This window comes from Alligator sinensis, unplaced genomic scaffold (genome assembly GCF_000455745.1).
Source record: "Alligator sinensis unplaced genomic scaffold, ASM45574v1 scaffold156_1, whole genome shotgun sequence".
In the NCBI taxonomy this organism is placed as follows: domain Eukaryota; kingdom Metazoa; phylum Chordata; order Crocodylia; family Alligatoridae; genus Alligator; species Alligator sinensis.
In genome coordinates, this window is record NW_005841844.1 from 3,575,345 (window position 1) to 3,593,577 (window position 18,233).

General features: G+C 44.8%; 1 protein-coding gene across 1 annotated transcript in view; it reads left to right on the forward strand.

Annotated features, from left to right (window-relative positions):
- ETF1 (eukaryotic translation termination factor 1) overlaps window positions 1–14,362 on the forward strand; it is a 20,271-nt gene extending 5,909 nt beyond the window's left edge. Inside the window, exons 3-9 of the mRNA XM_025206073.1 lie at window positions 824–962; window positions 2,364–2,554; window positions 3,144–3,273; window positions 4,173–4,328; window positions 4,950–5,014; window positions 10,782–10,929; window positions 12,326–14,362. Of these exons, the coding sequence (XP_025061858.1) occupies window positions 824–962; window positions 2,364–2,554; window positions 3,144–3,273; window positions 4,173–4,328; window positions 4,950–5,014; window positions 10,782–10,929; window positions 12,326–12,408 (912 nt within the window). The 3' untranslated portion in view covers window positions 12,409–14,362. The remainder of the gene's footprint in view (window positions 1–823; window positions 963–2,363; window positions 2,555–3,143; window positions 3,274–4,172; window positions 4,329–4,949; window positions 5,015–10,781; window positions 10,930–12,325) is intronic.
- The last annotated feature ends 3,871 nt before the right edge of the window (window positions 14,363–18,233 follow it).

The window sequence follows — 18,233 nt, forward strand, 5'->3', positions numbered from 1 at the left end:
TGGAGATATTCAGCCCAAAAGTTGGTCCCCGGCGTTGATTAACTCAGGCCAGGACTTCTAGCCCTTGATCTGTGACATTTTAGAGATGTCCCGGTTGTTACATTGTCTTCTATTGAGTTCTTCCTTTGGTTGATCTGCAGTTTCCTTAGGTGTTAATTGCTGCCTGCTACCATGTTACACATTCAATCACTGATTCACTCGCTCTTTCAGGGGCCAGCCTGATACAGGGGAGGGCAGTTTGATTCCTGCCCTTGTTAACATTGTTACAATGTATAACTTACTTATGAAACTAAACACATTTAGTTGAAAGGTGAGGAGTATAAAATATAAGCTACAAATGCCATGGCACACAAATAGATAAAAATACCAAAATACAAGGGGAGATACAAAATGCACACATACAAATTTCAAAACACAATTCCTTATCTTAAAGTGAAAGAAAGAGGAAGGAAGAAAAGGTAGAAGAGGAAAAACATATTCAATGAGGGGAGAGCAAATGCAGGCAAGAAGAAAAGGGGGCTTTCTCTGCTACACCTTCTAAGCAATGCAGTCAAGTAATTGCTCTGGAAAACTTACCATCAGCCTAAAACCCATGACCTCTTGCCTCAACACTAGACTTGAATACACAACTTGCAGGATAATTCTTGGATCCTTTATTTTGTCATATGGCCTTGATTGCTTCATAAAAACAGCCATAACCATTGATCTGTGGCTTCATTAATCTGTATCGTGCCTGATGCTCTTCATTAACCAGCTGTGGGGCCAAAGCACTGATATCAGTAGATGGTGTTCATTGGTAATCCATATTGTATTTGCATTTCAGGCTCTTACGGCGCTGCTGTCTGATGACAGCAAGTTTGGTTTTATCGTAATAGATGGTAGTGGCGCACTCTTTGGAACTCTTCAAGGAAACACAAGAGAAGTCCTGCACAAATTCACTGTGGATCTCCCAAAGAAGCATGGTAATGCAATGCAGTAACACAGATCTAAAATGCCTTCAGTAGGAAGGAAAGCTTTGGGAGCAGGAGCCTAAAGTGCAGTTAAATCCTGAGGCAGAGTTCCATTCCACATCCAAGAAGAAATCTCCACCTGACCTAGACACTGAAGCAGAAATGAGTAATGTTGGTTTGGTTCTTTAGGTTGGAATCCTGTAATGCATTTTCCTGATGTCTTTTGCTAGTCTCAAATAGCCGAGTACCATATTGACTTGTCAATGTCAATCCTTTTTAAAAAGAAACTTTCTAGTCAAGTCTTCCCCTAAATTTAGGTGCCCCTTAACAAACTTTCTCAAAAACACCAGTTTATAATGGAACTTAAATACCATAGGAAAATCTCATGTAACATTGCATGAGAATTTAGTATAGCTAGAAACACAGGTTAGTTGCACAAGTATTATGGAACAGGATATTAAAACTGAATAATATATTTAACCAGCTGTTGCGTAGTCTTGGTTAATAATTTTTCCTATTTCATCTAGTTTTTGCCCCGCATACTTACACCAGTGGAACTCCCTACAAGAGACCGCACCAGCGTGAAATGAGGGTTGTATTGATGCAATACTATACATAATGAAGTAAGCATGAGGGCCAGATCCTTTTTCATCTACTTGGTGGCTGAGTGCGATCCTGTTCCACCCTGTCCATCCCTGAAGCAACTTTAATGCCCCTAACTTCTTTAACGCCCTTTTGTCTTAGCCTTACTGCTTTTCGTGACTGAATCCTAAGCAGGAGGAGGGGAGGACTCCATGGACATTTGCCATCAACTGAGAGGTGGTTAGCTATGTTAGTCTCAGCTCAGGCAAAAGACAGGGTAGACTTTAGAGAGAGGGTAGACTTCAGACTAACTGGGTTAGAGAGGTTTGAGCTTTCATCGGCAACAACCTACTTTGTTAGATACTATTTGAACCAGTTAGTCTCTAAGGTGCCATCCTGCCTTGTCTTTTGCCTGACTTGAGTCTAGCTGGTTCATGTAGTATTCAACCTACAAAGTAAGTTGTTGCCTATGAAAGCTCATGCCTCCCTGAATCAGCTAGTCTAAGGTGCACCTTGCTCTCTTGCTGTTGCTTGAGTCCCAAAATACAGTTAATACAGAGTAGAATAGGATCTGCCTTCTAGTCTGTGAAACATTTTCCTATGCAGAGCGCATGTAGAGAGTCATCAGTTGGTAATGGGACACTGTGTAGTCACTTCTTGCTGTTTTAGTGGGATGTTCTTTCCTCTCATTGTAGCAAACTTAATTCTGAAGACTGCATCAGCCCTTGGGTTAATTTATTCTAGACCCAGTTGGGATCATGTGTTAACTTCCATGAGAAGAGGTCTCTGTCTTTCAGATTTGCTATATGAGATCTGTTCTTTCTCTTAAAGGTAGAGGAGGTCAGTCTGCCTTGCGTTTTGCTCGTTTGAGGATGGAAAAGCGGCACAACTATGTTCGGAAGGTAGCAGAGACAGCTGTGCAATTGTTCATTTCTGGTGACAAGGTGAATGTGGCTGGTCTCGTTTTAGCTGGATCAGCTGACTTCAAAACGGAACTAAGTCAATCTGACATGTTTGATCAGGTGAGGAAATGTGGTCTTGTGTGCGAAATGAAACATAGGCTATCTACTGGAGTGAGCCAGTTCATAGTAACATAGTAGTGCTAATGCAGGCAGTGACTCATGGCTGCTACCAGATACATCTCGGGAGAAATCTAAACTGCAACATCTTAATCTGAGCATGATCTGATTAAATTGTGAAATTGTGATAATCTATAGTGGGCTGTTCTTATAGGGAGGGAGTCAAATCCCAATGACCCCCTACAAGGAGCTGGATTTCACTTCCCAGTATTACAGTGTGTTTAGTGGAAAATCTACCCTTGTGGGTTATAGGGTTATTCATCCTTGTCTGGATTCCACAGTAAAAGCAAAGACTTTAGTAGAATTAAACTTTTGCTAAACCTCATCTGTTTGGTTTCACTGTCTGAACATGGTACATAAATATCTTATGCTCAGAACCCCTGCATGCAAGTGAACCAAGACAGATTAACTTCAGTACTTTCACCAAATATTTGTTTGGATTGCTTTAAGAGAGCTTTATGGCAGGTGCTGCTTTATAAGTTGCCTAATGCTGGCTTTTTTTGTTTGTTTGTTTTGTTGTTTTGGGGGATAGCGGTTGCAATCCAAAGTGCTGAAACTAGTTGACATCTCGTATGGTGGAGAAAATGGATTCAATCAAGCAATTGAGTTATCCACCGAAGTCCTTTCCAACGTGAAGTTCATTCAAGAGAAGAAACTAATAGGTATGACTACGTCACCTTTCGAGCTGGCTCCATGGATGGGTATCCCTTGCATTGCTGCGCATGCTGCTGTTTATGCTACCTGCTTTGCAGTAGCTCAGTCCTAACTGGTAGAAAGGCTTGGGCAGAAGTCATCAGTCATGATGCCCTTCTCTTCTCCCAGCATCATTTCAACTGCTGCAGGAACTTACTGAAAGTTCCTTTCCCCATTTCCTACCAACCTACCTGTATGACAGGGGTGGGCAGTTATTTCGGGTGGAGGGCCGCTTACTGAGTTTTGGCAAGCCATTGGGGGCCGCATGACAGGCAGCCAGGGGCAGATTAAATATTAATTTTCTTAATTTTTTAGGGGCCCCACGGGCCAGATAGAATGGCTTGACGGGCCACATCCAGCCCACGGGCTGCATTTTCCCCACCCCTGCTGTATGATCTTTCCCTCCTATTCGCGAAGGCCATCCTTAGTTTCAGACCTCACATTGCAGTTAGGGGAAATCCCTACTCGGGTCTCTTCCATCTCCAGGAAAATGAGAATTAAGATTTTCTTTGCCTTAAAGATGATGATAGAAATGATCCCCTTTTGTGACTGGTTAGCAGGTGCATGCACTACCAATACGAAAGTGTAGTAAGAGGCTCATACTAGTTGCTGTCCTTTGTTGAAGGGGATAAAGGTATATGTAGCATCTACATGAAATGAAACCGTGAATCACCTGAGCATCCAAGGTAAGTTTCAAGTGAACGAGTACACATGACAGTCTCTCAAAGCATGAGGAGCCTTTGTTTCAGGAAAAGGAGGCAAATGTGTTACTGTGGTCACTTGCTTTCACAAAAAAATAGATTTCATAACAACCCATATGACATGATCTATGTTTGTGACACACTGTTTTTCTGTGCTCTGAATGCAGGCCGATACTTTGATGAAATCAGTCAGGATTCAGGGAAGTATTGCTTTGGTGTTGAAGATACACTAAAAGCTTTGGAAATGGGAGCAGTAGAGATACTGATAGTTTATGAAAACCTGGATATAATGAGATATGTTCTCCACTGCCAAGGCACTGAAGGTATGTGGCCACATCTGACCTGATCCAAAAGGCTCTGGGTGGTGTTGGCGGGTAGCTATTAAACATTCTTTTTGCATTTGAGGGAACTCTGTTGGGCAAAAGTCCATCTTCTAATTCCTCCCCCCCCCCAGCCCACCCATGGCTCTAATAGTTGCTGGCTGGCTATGGGAATTTCTAACAGTTAATGTCTTCTGGGAAGTATGAACGTGATCAGATTACCCTATGTGGGGATGGAGAGGGCTTGGCTCTGCAAAGGTGTGACTTCATGTGCAGGCAAATACACTAGTAGTGCATAACATGGGGGCAAAAGTGATCTGATCCTTCTACCACCCAGACATGTATTTCTATATATTGCTTGTCTGGCCGCCTTTGGGGTAGATGCACCATTCCCTTGTGGCTCTGCCTGTCCCTTAATGTCCAGGTCCTCTTCCCATTTTGTGCATTGCAGGTGTGCAGTGGCTGTGTGTGCAACCTGTCCTGCCCTGTCAGCAGCCTCCCCAGACAGGCAGAAGGGCTGTACAGATGGAGGTCTGACTCCTAGTGACTGCTTCTCTCAGTCTTTAGCTCCTAACTTACTTTAGGCAGTTGCAGCAAATCTCTCATACTGTGTTTCTTCCATAGAGGAGAAGATCTTGTATTTGACACCAGAACAAGAGAAAGATAAATCCCACTTCACAGATAAAGAGGTATTTAATCTGCTGGGTTTGGTAGTACTTTCAGGAAGGGTCACTCTGGTGCAGGCCCTTGAATCTCTACACACTTAATTTGTTGCAGAATGCTTGAGTGCAGTCCTCTTCTGGCTTTAACATGTGATTTTAATGGACTACCCTGTAGTTGTTCCCATTCACCTTGAGTAGAACTTGAGATTTGCCCCTTGTTTTTTACTACTTTTGATTCCCCCCCCCTCCTCCCCCGTCTCCCCCCCCCCCCCCCCCCCCCGGGGTGTCCATAGACAAAGGAGCCAGTATAAAGGGGACTAGGAAGCACAGCCTCCTCTTCCACTTGATGTTTGCCTTGTCCCCCTCTCTTTGCTATGCCTTGCACTAGAGCAAAGTGACTGTGAAACATTTAGCATTCACACCTGTAAGTGGTCAAATCAAAATGACTGCTGTAGGTGGAAGACTGGGGAATCTGCCTCTAGGTAAATGAGGAACAGATGTATGACAATCCACTGAATATGGGACCTCTTGCCAATCTTGGGTTAGAGGAACTTCTAGATTTCTTCGATATAACTTTCCTGTATCTGGGGGAGAGCTTGTCCCTTCTGAAAAAGTGACTCCTTCATAGACAGCATTGAAGAGACCAACCTTGTGTATTGATGAGCCAGCTAGTGTAGCTATTTTTGCCTCGCCTTCTCTTTGAGGTCAGCCTTGCCAGTTTCTGAAGTGCTGCCAGTTAGACGGCCTTGTTCTGGGGCAGGGGTTCCCAAACTGTAGTATGTGTTACCCCGGGGGCACACACAACATCTCTGGGGTGTATGCTAGCGAAATTGTGTAATGCAGATTTAATTTTAATAATAATAATAATTGGCATTTAAGGGGTTAAAATACCAAATGTATACTGGTAGAGGTACATCATCGTTGGCAGCCATCAGTCTCAGGAGATCATGGAGATTGCACCTTTGGTGGGTTACCAAGGACCACCACAGCTTCTTGAGTGGCTGAGGAGTCCAGTGTGTGACAAGTAGACCTTTCAGCAAGTTGCACATATAAACTCAGTTAAGTTTGTGCCAGCGTGCCAAGTACCATCTTGTCTTGCCTGCCTCTGAAGCCTCTTCTCTATCTCATCGTTGACCCTCTCCATCTCAAAGCAATATAGGCCCTGCTTCACGGTGGCTTTTCACTCTCTGCAGTCCAAATCAATTGATTCCCTGCGTTGGCCTTCAATGCACAGCTCACAGAAGTTTTTCTTGCAGACATCAACAAAATGGAGTTTGAGCCATCCAAGTTGACGTTTGCCAGTGGCTGGCTCACTGAAGAGTATGTTCTTGGGCATTTGCTAATGCGATTCACATGCCCTAATCAGTGGAGGCATCTGTCTCAGGAGCACGAACATACTGTGTACCTTGGCCCGTTTCAGAACAGCAAAGTTGGAGATTTTGTCATGCCATGTTATGCCCAGAATACAGCAGAAACATCAAAGATGGAAACTGTTCAGTTTTCTTTCTTCCTTGGCATAAGGGGTCCACATTTGGCTGCCATACAATAGGGAGCTATGTCTGCAAGCACTGTAGACATACATTACTATCGATGGACTGAGCACTCTTTTTCCAAATTCTCTTCTGAAGTTTACCTATGGCATTATTTGTCTTTCCAATGCGAGCATTAATTTTGGATTCCAAGCCAAGATTTTGCAAGATGATGGAGCCCAAGTAAGTCACTTTCTCAACCACTTCCAAGCTTTCATCATTTATTTTAACTTCAGAAGGGCAGTCAACGTGTTGACCCATGACTACTGTCGTCTTTAGGCTAATGGTCAGCCCGAAATCGTCACAAGCTCAAGAAAAGCAGTCCATGAGACTTTGCAGTCCTGCTTCTAAATGACTAACAATTGCTGTGTCGTTGGCAAAGAGCATTTTGTGGAGAAGAACGTCTTGGTATTTCGTTTTCGCTTTGAGACAAGCAAGGTTAAAGAGTTTCCCATCGGATCTGGTCCGGAGGTATACTCCTGAAGAGTCACTGAACACATTTTTAAGTAGGACAGCTCTGATGCTTTTTGGGATTTTTTTTTTGCTAGGACAGCCCTGTTTGACACCCCTCTCTTGATTTCAAATTCTTCTGAACTTGACCCATCAAACTGCATTGTTCTACTCAAACCAACATGGAAGGACTTGACAATGCTTAGGAGGGCAGCCAGTCATCTTCAGGATTCGGAACAAACTGTCTATGCTTGACAAGATCAAAAGCTTTGGGGAGGTCAACAAATGCTGTGTGTAGAAATTTCTAGAGGTGCACTGACAATATTGGTCTATATCAAATGGGCACCAATAAAAGGAAAATTGACATTATCAGCAATCTGCTTTATTTGACCAGTGTAACTGATAATGTCACCAACTTAAATGTTACATGCACATGCACAGTTGCAGCGTACATGTAACCAGGAATACAGCCCGGCAGCTTGGAGGGCAGTGTCCTCCAGGTCTGGGAGGGGGAAGAGGCATGGGAGGTGCAGCTCAAGACTTGCATGATGAGGGAAGAAACAGGGATAGGTGCTGTCCACCCTAGCTGGGCAGCCCCATATCCTCCCTTATTGTGGGGGACCTCAATGTGCCCCCCTCCCACTCCTTCCCCCCTCACAGACTTGCTGGCTGGATGCTGCTCTCCAAGCTGCTGGGCTGCGTATCAGATTGGTATCGGCCTATATGGCTGGTTAATAATTGGCCATTGATATAGGCCAAAAAAATCTTTCTTGGTGCACCCCTAAAGATTTCCTTTGTTCGTGATACTTTTCTTGTAGCTGTTTCAAGGAGAATATCATATCCGTTGTGGATCTACCAAATCTGAAACCATGTTTGAGACTCAGGGTAGACTCTGTCCACAAGGTTCTGCAGTCTTAGCAGGACAACTTTGGCAAACAGCTTTCCAGTGATGCAAAGTAAGGATATACTGTGATAGTTATTATGGTCTCTTGTATCACCTTCAATTATGTACATCTTGGAGAGAAGGTGAAGTTCCTCGTGATGTGAAGGATGCAAGCATAGTCACTCTGTACAAAAACAATTTGTGCAGATCAGGGAGGATGACAGACTTCCCACACAACTTTGGCTGGTATGCAATCCACACCTGGGGCTTTACCACAAGCAAGCTGATCAGTGGGTTTTTCTACTTCATCTATGGCGGATTCATGGTCAAGCACTGTCAGGATTGAGAGGTTTTTCAAGTGCATCAAGAGAGGAGTCACTGACCACATCTTCTCAAGAGTAGAGTTCTGAGTAATGTTTAACCCATCATTCTATCTGCTTATTGCAGTCATTGACTTCACCTGTGGAGGATTTTTAAAGGGGTAGTCTTCCTTGGAACAGAACCGAGAGCTTTCCTGATGCCCCCCATACATTGCTTGCATGTCGCCTCAGTCAGCAGCTTTTTGGATACTTTGGCACAGTTGTAGCCAATAATAATTTGTGCACAGTCTCACTGTATGTTTTACCTTTTGCTGGATCTCTCGAAGCATATGCAAGTTGGATTGGCTATGGTCACACTTGTATTTAAGGAGAGATGACTGTTTCTTTTCTGGGAGTGGAATCACTTCAGATGAGTTCTCATTGAACTGATCATTTGAGGTGTGATGCAAGGCATCACAAGAGACCAAGGCAGTCTGATAGATGGCTCCTTTGAGCTGAACCCATTTCTCCTCAGCAGTATTGCACCACTTAGGTGATGATAGAGCCCTGGAGAGAGTGTTGATGAATAGAGATGATGTTGTCTTCAGCTTTCAGTCAGGTGGCATTTATTCATAGTAAGGAGAGTTTCTTGCTGTTGTACAATTTCCTGGGATGCAATTTTACTTTAGTGCATGGCAATGAATGATCAGTATCACAGTCAGCATTCTGATAGGATTGCATAATGATTACATCACGGAAGTCTTGTGAGAGCGGGTGAATTGGGTCAAGTTGATGCCAGCGTCCAGATCATGGGTGGCACCAAAATACCTTGTGTTGAGGTCTCGTGTTGAAGAAAAAACTCATTATACATAGCTCATTGCATGAACATAGCTTGAGCAAACATCCATTTTGATTCATTTTGCCAATACCAGTGGTGCCCAAACAGTGAGGCCAGGCACCATGCTCAGTGCCAACCCTTGCATTGAAGTCTCCAAACAGGACAATATTTTCATTAGGTCAAATATTTCTGATTAAGGCACTAAGCTCAGTGTAAAATGGACCTTTGATTTGGGTGACAGTTAGGAGCGTATACACATAAGAGTTTGACAGGACCAGAGGCAGAAGTGAGTTGAAGCACCATTAATCTTTCAAAACCTTTGTTTGAGGGGTTTCATTGCAAACAGCAGTTTATTTTTTACTATGAAGCCAACACCATGCTCTCTGATTTTCTTCAGGCTGTTTACCACATCAGAAAAAAAGCATAGTTCTCTTTTAGGCAACCAGTGTCTGGTAGTTTGGTCTCTTGTAGAGTGCTGGTATCGACATTCAGTCTTGGCAATTCTTCATCAATGATTGTAGTTTTACATTTATTGTCAGTGATTTGGAGGTCATTGGCTATACTTGGGATCATTGTCCATACATTCCAACTTCCAATCTTTAGGATTGAAAGTTTTTCTTCTCATTTTTTGTAGTAGCTGGTGTATGATAGCAGTCTGGTTTCAAGTTGAATCTCTAAGCTGCAAGCACCCACTGAAGCAGCAGACTGGCGAGAACACACTTTATTGGCTGGGGACTGCCCAGCTTGAGACGGGCAATAGTTTTCCAATGAGGTGCAATGACCTTCCTACCCTTGATACCCCGTGGTGCTTGGATCTACACCATTTGATCCATGGCTTATAACCAGTAATGTTGACTCCCGTTTATTTCAACACATTGGTGAAGCTGGAGTAACCTCTCCAGGGTGCAAAAGCCTGGGCGTTTGCTAGGTGATAAAGAGTTGCCCAAACATCAGAATCACCTTTTCAACTTTGCCATCTTATCACTGGAAAGGTAGAACCAGAACCAATATGATGTGGGGCTGGGAAAGATGTGAGAGCTGCTGGAAAGAAGATTGAATAATCGTCTAATTACCTTAGGGGATCCACTCTGGATTTTCTTTCAGGGTTTACTCCCTTAGCCTTTCACCTCTTTCGAGGCAATCCACAAGGCAGTGGCTGTGGTTACTGGTATCTTTTTCTGCCAGCTTTGCCATTAGGAAATATTCTCTTCCGCTGCAGCTGCCTTTGTAATGACCAGAGGACAGCTCTCAATGATGTGAACTGTCCCCCCTTACCCTGCAGGGGTACGGGGACAGCTGGTAAATCGGGAAGGGGATATGCAGTAAGAAAAGTTTTGGGAACCTTTGTTCTAGGGTATTGGTTACTGGATTTAGCAAGTGGAAACCAAAGAAATCAGGAATATTATTAAAATGTTCATAGGATACCTAGCTTAAAACATTCACTTGTTAAAACTTACCCGGTGGCTCAAAGTATCAGCTGTATTGATCCCTTTGTTCAATTTCTTTCACTTTTCTGCAGTCCTGTTCCCTGCAATGGAAGCTAAAAGTAGACACATGTCAAAACTTCCAGTTGCTTAGCACTTAAACTTTTGCACAATGCTAGTGTCTCCAAGTCTGACTTTGGGCATGTCATCAATACCTGCCTGCCTCCTGGCTGAGAGCACAGCCTGTGCTGGCTTCTGTTAGTTAAGCCATCAAATGAATTGGGGATGGGTATGGAAATGACCCCTCAATAGATGCAGTGATGGTGATGACTGACTTTTTTTTTTTTCTTCCTCTTCTAATGTTTGTATAGACTGGCCAGGAACATGAACTGATAGAAAGTATGCCCCTTCTGGAATGGTTTGCTAACAACTACAAAAAATTTGGAGCAACATTGGAAATCGTTACAGACAAGTCACAGGAAGGATCCCAATTTGTGAAAGGATTTGGAGGAATTGGAGGTAAAATGTAGGAGCGGGAGGGGGAATAAGCCAAGTATAAAATATTGACGGTGCCATCTGATTTGCTGCCAGCCTGGTACTAACTTGAGACTAGAACATACCCAGACTTCTGTTTCTGTGGATAGGGAGTTATGGTCCATGAAGTGTGTAGAGGGAATTATTTGTGTCTGCTCTGTGACTGTTTTCAGTTTAGCTACATAGTGAAGAGTCTGCGTGGTAAAACAGGCTGGCATGAAGTGCATTACCTAGCAGCAGTTCTCTAGTTGGTCTACACAGCCCATTTTGTCTTCCCCAGGGAAGCTGGTGGACCTTGTCTCCATGAACTACTTAAATCACTGTGGAAGTGCACTGTGCAGCAGCTCCTCTTAATCTTGCTCTTTTTGTTATGCATGCACCTCCCCGACCCCTCCATGCTGATTTGGCAAAGGGACCCTGGTGGCTCCACAGCTCGCTGCTGATCAGCCAGGAGATGAACACCCTGGTTTTAAATATGCTGTGATTTTTGCTTCGCAGCCTATCAGCAGTGCGCACTGGGGCTGCCGGGGGCCCTGCGGTCAATCAATGGTGGGAGGCAAAAACTGTCATATTTGAAAGCACAGTTTTTGCTTCCTGGCTGATTAGGAGTGAGCGACCGGGCCCCTCTGCTAATCAAGGGTTGGGGGGAGCGTGGCAAAAAGAGCAAGATTAAAGGAGCTGCTGTGCAGTGCACTTCCGCTGCAATTTGGGTAGATCCCTACTTACTTGTCTGCACTCCCCCTCCATCCACCAGAAATGTATACATCTTAATTAAACCAGCAGAAATGACTTATCTTGGGACACCTTATTTCCCTGTCTAGCTATACCTCTGCCAACACTAAGAGCTTGTGTCCGTCTAACTTTGAGGTTAGTCACAAGCATAGCTTTCCACTAGACACCAAAATTGCTTGCCCCATGCATTTTGCATTACCATGGTTGGATGAATGAGAAGTCTCCATACCTGGTATAATCATTGGCTCCCAAACTTTACAATGAAGCTAACTTGGGTAGATTTGACTTTAGTGTATAACTAGTTTAGATATTGCATGGAGATGGTCAGTCAGTGTCACAGTGGAGACCTGTTCAGTGTTACAGGTTTTTTAGCTGACCTGAAAATGAAGGCCATGCTGCCATGGCTGCTTTTCCTGTATCTCATGTTTCGTTCCATGTAATCTAGTGCCCTACCTGAATATTTGGGGGAGGCAGGGAGAGGAATAAGATCCTTCACTGGAGCTTTTAAGTTCTAGATTCTGTAGATTCCTACTATGGGGAATTCCACATCCTAAATGCTAGTCTCTGGTATTAATCGTCAAATTTGTAATGAGCCTTTTGTAGCTCATTGAATTAGGGAGACATTCAAACCTACCTTTTTTTCCCCTAGGTATCTTGCGGTACCGAGTGGATTTCCAGGGAATGGAATATCAAGGAGGAGATGATGAATTTTTTGACCTTGATGACTACTAGGTAGTCGACCTGGGTCTGGCAAAACGTGCCTCACCCCTCCAGCATCCAACCCAAGGAACAAACTCATGGTGGAAAACACAAGAGATCCCTGCCTTAGAATTGGAACATTTCCAGAACTTGATCCACAAGCATTGGATTTAAAAAAAAGAAAAAAAAGAAAAAAAAAAAAAATGAAACCTACACTTTGGTTTGTCATAGTGTCAGTACAGCAGCAAGCTACTAAGTTCCTATATGCCACTTCGGACTAATTTAAAAGAAATCCCAGTTTTTACTTTTACTCAATGGTGAAATTGGTTGTATTTTATGAAAATGATTTTTTTTTAACCTTCATGATACATTAACTGCTGTAAACCTTCTTCCTTGAAAAAATTAATAGAAGTAAGATCCTACTGGTTTGTTTCTTTTTATTTTGATTGGGGAAAATCAGTTGCTGCATTTTTTGCGGTGACATGACCCATTTACATGGCATTCTCAGCTTAGACTGCAGAAGAAGAAACATGATGATAGATTGGCATTGTTTGCTAAATATTGGCAGAATAAGAGGAGGTTCTTCTCAAGTGCCAGCTTACAAGGTGTGGCTTGCAAATTAATAGCCGGGCTGGTAGAAACTTCCCAAACCATGTTATTTTAATCAATTTTGAAAAAACTCTGCTCCTGCAAATTAGGAAACGCGCTTCATTGATCACAGCAAAAGTGTTGCCAGGCTTAATTTTGAGAGAGAGATGGTCTGGTGTTCATTTTTTCCAGTCTCAGCAGAAATATACACATGATTTAAATATAGTCAGGTACACTTTTTTTGTTAAGCTCTGCTCTTCCTTCATAAGAGTTTTACCTTTATTTTAGGACTGCCTTGATTATGTAAATTTGATTGAAACCATAAATGTCTAAATAGCAGCAAGTATTGCACAGGAGCACCTAACAAGATGAGATGTTGATTAAATCCTTGGTAGAGGAGGACTTGGACCATTTAATACTTGTACACTGAACATTAGCACATCCCTGGGGGAGAACCAACTCCTCCACACCAAGGATTGCATCTCATTTGATCATTAAGTGCTCATTCAAACTGGGTGCTCAACTCTCAGAAGTGGGAACCCACTTCTGTTGTACCCAGGCTTGAGCAAGTTTTGTAATGCCTGCCACATTTCTAAACAGTAGAAATGGCTACATTTCTAGCCTTCCCTCCACATACCTCCAGCCTTTTCTCTCTTTTTTTTTTTAAATCAAAGGCTTAAGTTGACATTGGCATGACATGTAACAGGTCTGACCTTTCTGTAGTCTCTTGGGTTAGTGGGTTTTCTGATGGGTACTTTTGACACTTTAGTGTCTGTTCTCCACTGGCCTCAGACACTTAGCACATTGGTGGAAAGCAGCTGCTTGTTCCCAAGTAGCATTCTTGCCTATTGTTCCAATAATCCTGTTTCACTTGAAAGGAATGGGGGAGTTTGTCTTAACTTTTGTGCTCCTAGAGGTCCAAAATGACCGTCAGGTGTGAGCAATATGATTTGTACCCCTGGATTATTATGCAGCAAACCGCTTGATGTTTGCCATTGTCTACAACATGCTTTTCACATTAAAGCTGGAATCTCATATCAAAGTGTTTTTTATATGATTGGTTCTGCTCTGGATTTGCACAAAACCCAAGTGCAAGCAAATATACAGTCTTCAAAGCAGTATGTTTTGGATTTTGCCATTGTAAATGGGTCTAATGTGACATGACAAGACCAGAAAAATTGGATGTAAATTTACATTTTTGAATATACTGCTTGTTGTTTCACATGATACATTAGGGTATGCAGCTCCTTTTTGTAGTTTTTATTTTTACTATTTAAGTTTGGAAATGATGCCAAATTTTTGTATTTCTTTAATCAATGTGTTCTCTTCAGTGATATATATTGCATTATATATTGATGTGTATATCAATATATACTGATATGTATTACACTTACACATACACATTAAAAGGGGGTGAAAAAATCCTAGCCTTTGCATACTATATAGCCTCTGCAGAGAGATCCCAAGCAGTGATATCTTGGTGTTGTGATGTACAGAAATGGAGAAGAGTATTAAACCATATTTAAGAATATAGCATGGACTCTTGATTATTATTTTTTCTTTAAGATCAGTAATTACTCTCAAAGGGAAACATGGCTTTAGCATCATGAACTGGCAGCAGAAATTAGAAAGAGGGGGTTAGCTGTGTTAGTCTGAAGTCAAGTGGAAGGCAGGGTAGATATAGTCCAAGCTTTTGTGAGCTGAAGCTCACTTCAGGAAGTCAAACAATCCTGGTATCAACGTTTTCAAATGTAGCTATGGAACATCTTTGTGGCAGGGGACAGTGGGGGCCTGCCACTATGAGATCAGCAGGCTGGTCTGTGGAGATCTGGCCAGCTGAGAGAGAAACTCCCTCAGGAGACCCCTCCTGGGAGAGCGAAGTTAAGAGGGAAGGTGTGTGGCAGGGTACAGTGTGCGCCTGCCGCTTTAAGGCTCAGTCAGCAGGCTAGAGCAAGCATGGTAGGTGATAAGTAGCCTGCCAGTTCAGAGCAGGTGCAGCCAGTTGGGAGCCTCATATGACTGCCAGGGAAGAAGCTGACTGAGGCTGGTCTGTGAGTTTCATCTGAAGAACCGGGGGACTTGCAATCCCCAGTCAGAGGACTGCAGCCCTAGAAACAACCTTGAAGGCAAGGGTAGGAACTACGGGGATGGAGGAGATTCCAGGGGACCCCAAGAGGGTCCCAAGCCCCGCATGTGAGGCTACAGGAGCAGGGCCCCACAGGACATCTTGCAGACCAAGAAGCAGGGGCAATCAGGACTCGGGGCTGGGGGTGGTCCTGAGACTGGCTGGAGAGCAGGGCAGCTCAGGCCCAGGGCCTAGAGGGCAGAGGGGTTCATGTAGAGTCCAGGGTTGCCCAGACTAGGGGCCTGCCGGGGCAGGGATCCCTTGGGGCAGCCCACATTCATCCCTGGGTAAGGCCCAGGGGTGGCCTAGAGGGAAACATGCCTTCCTGGGTGGTCACTGGGCCACCTGAAGACAGTAATACAGAAAGCTTGGAGGCAGAGGCACTTGTAGATCAGTGCCAGGGAGAAGGAAGTGACAGAAGAACAATGGGGTTGAAAAGCAGAGTGGGGTGTGAGGCCCCAGAGTTGGCAAGAGAGCAAGGGCTCAGAGAGAGCAGGTGGCCAGGAGGGCTTTCCCCACTGGCACAGGCTGGGGCCGGGACCCAGGAGGGCACCCTGACTAGCCAGAGAGTGGGGACAGGCCCTTAGTGGGCAAAGGTTCCTTGGGTGAGGGCAGCAAGAGGTGGAAGCCGAGGCCACCTGTACCCATACAAAGTGGGTCAGTAGGACTACCTGAAGGCGGGGATGTACAAAACCAGGCCAGTAGCAAAATAAGGGCCAGAGATGGTAAAGTGACCCCAGGTATGTAGATAGGCGCTCCAGAGAAGAACAGGAGAGCTCAAAGATAGGACGCGAGGGTCTGCCTACTCCTGGGTAACACCTGAAACTGTGCCCAGCTGGGGCTGGATGGTGTGGTGGGACTGCCAGTGGTGGGGCAGTCCCCAGGAAATGCCACACCTGTGCCACCCCAGTGAAAGGCAAGGATGGGGCACTGGAAAGTCTCAGCCCCCACTGCCTTGTGGGTGACTCTATGGAGGGGAAAGGCTAGGGGAGCACACCCTGACAGAAAAGCATCAGCCCTGGGGAAATGGGAGTCCCAGAGTGGAGGGTCAAAGTTCACCGAGTGGGTCCTGAGACCTTTGTGGGAATAAGCCCAGAGGAGGGCCAGGGCCAAGGTCCACAGAGTGGGACCTGAAGGTTAATGCGTGAGTGAGGCCTAAAGTGAAAGGAAGTGATTCAGTGAGGGGTCACTCTGTGAGTGAGTGACCCAGTGAGGGGTCTAACAGTGTGTACAATAAATGCAGTGAGGGGTCAGTGCATAAGTGTGATAGGCTGAGTGCGGTCCAGAAAGGGGCTAGGGGAGTCATGGAATTGGATGCCATCTGCAAGGTTTGGGACACAGTGTAAGGATGGTACAGAGCCATGTATTTAGTCCAAAGCATCAGGGTTATAAAATGGGGTAGCTTCCTGCTTTATATCTAGGCATGGCAGGTGAGAGCAGGGCAGACTGGGCCAAGTATGTTGGGCTCGGGGCGGGGAGTCCCCTGTCACAAACTTGTTTCCAGTTTTCACTAAAGTGCCCTCATCTGTATTTGTTTTAGCCAGAGTGGCTTCCAAAATGTGCACCTGAAAGCTAAACGTCAGTAGTATGGCATGAGAAATTCAGACCTGGACATTCTAAAATCCCGTTTATATATACATTTCTTTTTGTTGGACTGAAAGTAGTAAATAAGCAGTGCCTTAAATATAAAGCACCTGAGAAATTATTTTGCAAGAAGAATCACAAGAAGCACAGGCCCATCTACATGTGCACTTTAATGCGTGTTAGCTTATTCTAATGCACATCAACTAAATAGCACCTTTTTTAGTGATACTTTAATGTGCATTAAAATAGGCTACTGTGCATTACGTGTCACTTTAAAACTCTGGATGCCTATACCCGAGCAGGGAGGGTGCTCGGATGCACTAATTTTAGCATGTTGGAGCAGACCTGATTAATCGAGACTTCTGGAGCATGCAAATTGCCATACTCCAGCAGCTTCCTGCATCTTGTATTAATATCCCTGCACTTCAAAATGATGGCAGGGGCACTTTATCTAAAGCTTCTTCAATGACCTTTAGATAAAGCATCCCTGCCACCATTTTGAAGTGCAGGGACACTGATACATGAGATGCTTCAGGCACTTTAATTAGAGCGACTCTTGAAGGCTGTTCTGATGCACTGTAATTACAGTACATCAAAGCAGATATGTTTCCAACAGCCTCATGAAGACTCTTGTGTCTTTCTTAATAGCCTGTTTTTCTTTATGCAAGAGGAAGGATTTCTTAAGGTAATGTCTTCTATTGAACCAACTGTGGTACAGTTAGACAAGCCTACCAGGCCTCCCTACCCTGGCAAGGTACAGTTTTAGTGGTCATGCCCAGGACCTGGGGCCTCCTCCTTCCCCATAGCTCCAATCCCATACCTCCAAGTTTGTCCTGGCAGGGGAATGAACTCAGCAGGGACATGTTCTTCCCCTGCTGGCTGGTGATGCAGTTGGTGCCCCCTCCAGCTGAGAGTGGGGCATTACTTGGCTTTTCAAAACCTCTAAAAAGGAAATTGGTGCAGACGGAGTGAGGAGGGTGGCGCTCAGTCCGTCTGCAGGTAGATCTTGGGGAACCCCAGTAGCAGGAGGTTCACCTTTAGGAACACCAGCTGCTCCATCAACGTAGGATCCAAGCAGGTGCGGTGGGGTGTCACAACATCCCCAGCAATGCTGAACACCCTCTTGCTTGGAACACTGGTCAGTGGACAGGACAGCTATTGCCAGGCAACTGTGGCCAGATCCTGCCACATCTGGCTGTGGCTTGCCCAGTAGGCCAAGGGGTCGCAGTCCAGTGGCTCCACATCCTCAGCGAGATAGGTAGCCACTGAAGCCTCGGAGCTACGTGCCTGAGGCTGGGGTTTGCTGCATTTGGACCCCAGCATTGAAGCCGTGCCCATGGCCCACATTGGCAGTGGCTGGCGTGGAGGAGACTGGCTGGTGCTGGGAGTGCTGGCACAGGAAAGTGGATCCCCCTCTTCCACATCCCCTTGCCTCTGCACTTTGGCCTCCTTGACTTTGTTCACCAGCACCTGTGTCTAGTGATCAAGGGTTTTGGGGCTGCCAGTGCACATGCTCCCCTTCATCCTCGGGTTGCACATGCCCGCCATCATGTGGACCATA